General features: G+C 40.5%; 1 protein-coding gene across 1 annotated transcript; it reads right to left on the bottom strand.

Annotated features, from left to right (window-relative positions):
- Positions 1-215: 215 nt before the first annotated feature.
- LOC118782485 (PCNA-associated factor-like) lies at positions 216-4,432 on the bottom strand. Its single transcript, XM_036535869.1, has 4 exons — positions 4,370-4,432; positions 3,351-3,434; positions 2,936-3,110; positions 216-252 (listed from the first exon to the last, which is right to left on the bottom strand). Exons 1-4 carry the CDS (start codon positions 4,413-4,415, stop codon positions 216-218), a joined length of 342 nt encoding a protein of 113 aa, XP_036391762.1. The 5' UTR covers positions 4,416-4,432.
- Positions 4,433-5,534: the final 1,102 nt, after the last annotated feature.

Here is a 5,534-nt window from a genome sequence, read left to right as displayed (position 1 = left end):
GTGGTTACTGAAACAGACTGCAGTCAAGAAATCACGGATAGGGCACTGTCGTCAAGTGCAAGACATGCTAAAACATACAAACAGGACAAGATGAAGAGTAAATTTTTGCAACATTTTATTAAACTGTACAAAGCAAATATTTACATACACAATACTATATAAAAAAATGCCAAATATACTAAAAATAATAAAATGGCAGAAAGCTTTGAGTTCATTCATTCATCATCTTCATCTTCGGACAACGGCCGGGATCTGATGAGAGGGTAAGATTAAGACTGCTTCATTGGGAAGGGCTCAGGGCAGCAGGGCAGAAACCAATTGAATGCACATTTTTTGCTGGCAGCATTTTTTCTTTTTGATTTCCCAGCAAGAAACAATACTTGGCATTGAGGCCATGAAAGCACCCACTGCACAGAATGCATTTCAGATGAAAATGTAGCACTCAGGTTTCATTAGGCATTACTAGCATGTCATCCTGGGGTGGGAAACTAAATCCAATATTAAAAGAGGTCAGCGACAACTCAAAAACCTCTTTCTACCTGTACAGCCAAGGTTACTTTTCATTCAAAAAATACTCTGATAAAAGCTGTAGGCCCACATATACAATAGTAAATGCAGCTACGCTCATGCTATTCCCACATGATCATTTCCCTTCATATTGTAATATTGTATTGTATATCATATTGTAATTGCAGTTATTACTGTAGTACTGTAGTCTGATAGCCTTCATTTCTGTAAATTTTGTGTCTAAAAGAGCAGTACTAGCAAACAATGCAGAACTATAGGCTGTCATTTTCAAGACTAGTTAAAAAAAAATGATGATAGCCTTGGGTTTTCTTTTGGAACACTGGAAAAATCTGAAAAAACATTCTCAAATGGTGTAGTCTATAGGCTCCTAAGGCAAAGACAACACAAAGAAACCTTTTTTTCTCAATAGAACAGAAATGTACAAAAAAAAAAAACTTGTTACTGGACACAGGGGATTAAATATAACTGCAAGGTCTCTGGTGGGACTACATAATTACATTATAGGATCTCCTGTTGCTGTTGGTAAATTCTGAATCATCCATGTTCAGATTTGTGATTGCTTTCTTATGTACTAAAAATCTATTTTCTTTTCCTAGCATGTAACATGGACTTGCATAATACAGTGAGGCCTCGAGAGAGTGTAGAGAAGGAGCTCTCACATGATGTTGACACACCAATGATCAATGCAATAACATCTTTATGCTCTTGTACACATCTACATACCGTGGAAAGATCTGCATCGCAGGGCAGTTTCTTAAGTAACATTGTTTGGCTACAAGAATTTCATTGAGCACGCTCACATTATTTTGTGTTGTGCCAGCAAGCACCGGTAGTGGATTCAGGAAAATATGTTCAAGAAATGAGGAAGATTTTGGCAGGAGACATGATGCGGCTTTCATCAGATCCACATTTGTTTTGGAAAATCTAGTTTCCATTTCAACAGAGACCCAATCAAGGATGTTGAACTTGAACCTTTTCAAGAGACTGATTCACAGTAACAGTGTGGTTATCAGAATCACTGTGTCCAACAGTAGAGAAAACAAAGCTGTCAAAGTGTTCGCTCACAGTTCCTTTCCTTTTAGCAGGATTTGAATCCACAGAAAGTGGAAAATGTTCCAAGAAAGCATCATTTTGCATGTTTTTCAAAGCTTCAATGAAAGACCTCACAACCTCCTCAGCAGTACACAAATCTACTGACTGTGCCTGTAAAACAGAATTTGCTGGCTTCAGAGCATCTAGTACACGGACAAAAAATTTTTCCAATTTCAAAGAAATTATCCCTTTTTCCCCTCAACCAACAGACCAGGTGCCTCTGTACAGATATCCATGGGAGCATGGTCATCCTCAGCTACTTCAGCTAAAATGCTCATAATGGAATCTGCATTCTCAACAATGCACCTTGTCACATCATAATGACTAGTCCAGTGAATCTCTAGCAGCCTTTTGAGCGTAGGGGCATCGCACTTTTGTGCAGCATGGTGTCTGCGACGGAAAACATTTAAGGAATTATACCATTTTGCCTCTTTTGCATTCACAACTGCTAAATGCAGCTGATTACAGCAGTGCACATGCAAAGCCTCACTTCACGCCACTCATCACAGATGCATGGTCGTAACACTGAAAGACTATGTTCTCAGCACTGTATCCTGAGTCAGAGAGGTTTTGTAGGATTTGTTAGAAAGATATTCAGCATCCAACTGACTCAAACCAAGTAAACTGAACAAACTGATTACGACTGACAAATTTTCCACATTGCTGCGATCCCTAGTGCCATCACTTCTGGAGTATCCAGGCGAGTCGGCGTGCTCATATTTGCATTTGAAAATCTTTAAGAACCGATTTGGTAAGGGTATCGAAAATTTCATTGCGACTCTGCACAAGAACCGGCCGGTAGCGGTTTCTAGTTTGAAAGCGCTCTGACACGCGGTTATGCTGATGACTGTTGAAAGTTCTCGACCACTCCTCTTCCATCACGACACACATTTTAAATAACCAATTATTCATTACAGAAATGTAAAAGCGAAGCCATAGGCTGTAAATTAAGATAAACCGTTAATTTAACCGATTTTTCATGGGGTGGGCAAACGACCCTTTTGGGTGGGCAGTGCCCACCCACGCCCACCCACAGACACGCCCAGTGACTGGAAGAATCACCTGACACATAACTGCTTGCAACTTTGTTTTTGAAACAATGTTTTACGCAAATGCATGCAAGATACGGGTGTTTAAAATGCCTGTACAATCTAATGCCACTCATGCTGGTTACATTAATGTATGGAATTTAGAACCTTGAAAAACGACGGTAATAGACAAACGCATCATAGCATGCAGTTGTGCACACAGGACTACTCGACCTGAAATGTCATTTCTACTACAGTGCAGAGGGAATAGAGTAGGTCATACATACTTCCTTGGCGCCTTGGAGAACCCACTGCCCCCCGCTTCCTCGTCGTCGGATACTGGGACCTGAATCTCCCTCTCCGGCTTCCTGCTCGGGCCACCGAAAAAATCGCCAATCCCCTTCTGCCAAGTGGGTGTGGGCCGTGGGCACACGGGGTTTCCACCTGCGTACTTATTTTTGGCTGTTAAAGATGAAAATATCAACGTATATCGCTTGTTAGAAGCAATAGTCTAAAGTTTGTCAGTTTGTAATGCTGCCAAAACGGCTGGCATTACAGCTGGGCATGACTACGATAATGGCAATCTGTCAATGTCAAGCAAAGCGAGTTAAATCGGTCCATCTTAATGACAAGTTTTTTTTTGTTTGTTTGTTTTTTTTTTTTAAACAAAGTGAAACTGAAGACCAAACAGTACAGGCTCACCAGGCGTGCCAGCTTGAGAGCAACTTGCGGAGTTCGCGGAGCTGGAGGATACAAGCGACTTTCTTGGCGCTGTCGCAGCCACAGCTGTAAAAGTTAACATGTTGCGTTAACGTCAAAGAAAATTCTAATTACCAAGCAAATTTGTTCGCCGTACAATGCTGAACATGGCAAAAAAAAAACAAAGCAAACTTCAAATATCTGTCGGAAAAAAGTACCTTAGTAGCTATTCATTATTATTCATTACAAGTTCCTTGCAGTTGCATTCATTGTATACATCCCCATCTTGTCCGACACTGGCGGCAAATATAGGGCAGATCTGCGCCAATACACGTAATAATCTTTACGTCATCCAAATTGCTCATTGCAGTCCCTGTTGCCTTGTTATCTGCCGAACTAGAGGAACCAGTTTCAAGAAATCAAGAGATGCATAATATGCAAAATTATAAACAGGATTACAATAAATTCACTTTGAATGGGAACACGGGCTATACTTTTGGCGGGAGCAAAAAATTTAAATTACCTGGCATCTCTCGCAGCTAGCCTTGCTGATTGATTGCATTTCCGCAAGACACCTAGCAACAGCTAGTCAGGAGCGAGGTAGTTAGCTGACTAGCTAATGTTTTAAACAGCGTTTAGGAGCCAAACCAAGTACAGTAAACAAGCGGCTCCACCACAGAGCGAAATTCACTCAATTTGCTATTAACTGTACTAAATTTACTTGCTTAGATAATCGGCTAGTTAATCACAGGCAGCTGACTACGCAAAAAACGGCGGGAGTTAGAGCAACGTAAGATTCCAATAAAAATTAATGTTTAAAATCTAAATCTAACGCTACTTATACCTATGGAACAAGCTAAAACAATTTACTAGCCAATCAACCAATTCCGCTTTAGCAGTTACTGCTACCTGGCCGTAAGAACACGGTACTGTATACTACAGCAAGATGTCACGTTTGGGGGCATCTGAAAGCAACTAACTAGCTGACTACATGGTCTGCTAACTTGTAATTTCATACTCACCTTTTCTGTAGGTTCCAGGGACGCCATCGGCCTTTGTCCTCACCATGTTTTGATTCTCTCGACCTTCGCTGTTCCACAAAACAAAACTTCCCTAGTGCAGCAAATGATTATACTTATACTCCCCGCCAGTGTTTAAACCCCTCAACGTCATCAGGCTCAGCAGCTACGTCATTACCCTCCAGACCCAAATTTGGTTTCAGCACAGAGCCGGGGTCACTGAGGTCAGGGAAGAGGTAGAAAAAATAAAGCATGAAATCGCGTGAATCAAGTAATCAAATACTATATGTAACACACAAACATAGTTCTAAACACTGACAAGAATCTGCCTGTGTTAGACCTTGACTGAAGTATAGTCTGATGCGTTGATCACTAATGGGTACTCCTGACATTTTCATCTTAAATCAGTTACTACAGTTGCCAAGATGCCATCTATGCATGCTGGCATGGCACTCCTGATCTCTGATAAACATTATAAGCAGAGGTGGAAACCCCGGCTTCAGAAAGTAAAAATCCTTCCACTTTTTTGTTCCACCCATGCACCACACCAGCTGAATTTAGCACAACTCTTCAGGCAGGTAGAGGAGCTAATTAGTGAAATCACCTTGTTTAGTGAATGGCTAGAACAAATACAGGACTATTTAGGTAGGACTTTTACTTTCTGAAGCCGGGGTGTCCACCTCTGATTATAAGTAATAAGAAGAAACAACCTTTTGTTTTCTCGTGATAATGAAATAACTCGTTATCTTGACATAACGAAATAATTAACTCATGATCTCGAGATAACAGCATTAAAAAATAATTGCAAGCACGGCCATTCTCGGCTTCCGTAGTGATTCTTGTCAGTGTTTAGAACTATGTTTGTCTGTTATAATATAGTATTTGATTAGTTGATTCACAGCACCACATAAAAGCAAATTGAGTTACACTTCGAAACTGATTTCTTGCCTCAGATGCAATGTGCTGCTTGATTGAGATTCAGACCACAGACAAAGGTGGATGATTAAAGATCTGTCTGTCATAATAACCCTGAAGACGCTTTATCCAGGAGAGTGTGACACCTGAGGGATTGCCACTTACCTCTTGTGAGATTTCCTCTGTCACTATGGCAAGATGTTTTAACTAAATAACATTATTACATTGCATTATTATAGTGACTTACAATTTT

Source organism: Megalops cyprinoides, chromosome 8 (genome assembly GCF_013368585.1).
Source record: "Megalops cyprinoides isolate fMegCyp1 chromosome 8, fMegCyp1.pri, whole genome shotgun sequence".
Classification (NCBI taxonomy): Eukaryota; Metazoa; Chordata; class Actinopteri; order Elopiformes; family Megalopidae; genus Megalops; species Megalops cyprinoides.
The sequence above is the reverse complement of the archived record's forward strand: the minus strand, read 5'-3'. Positions and strand labels throughout refer to the sequence as shown.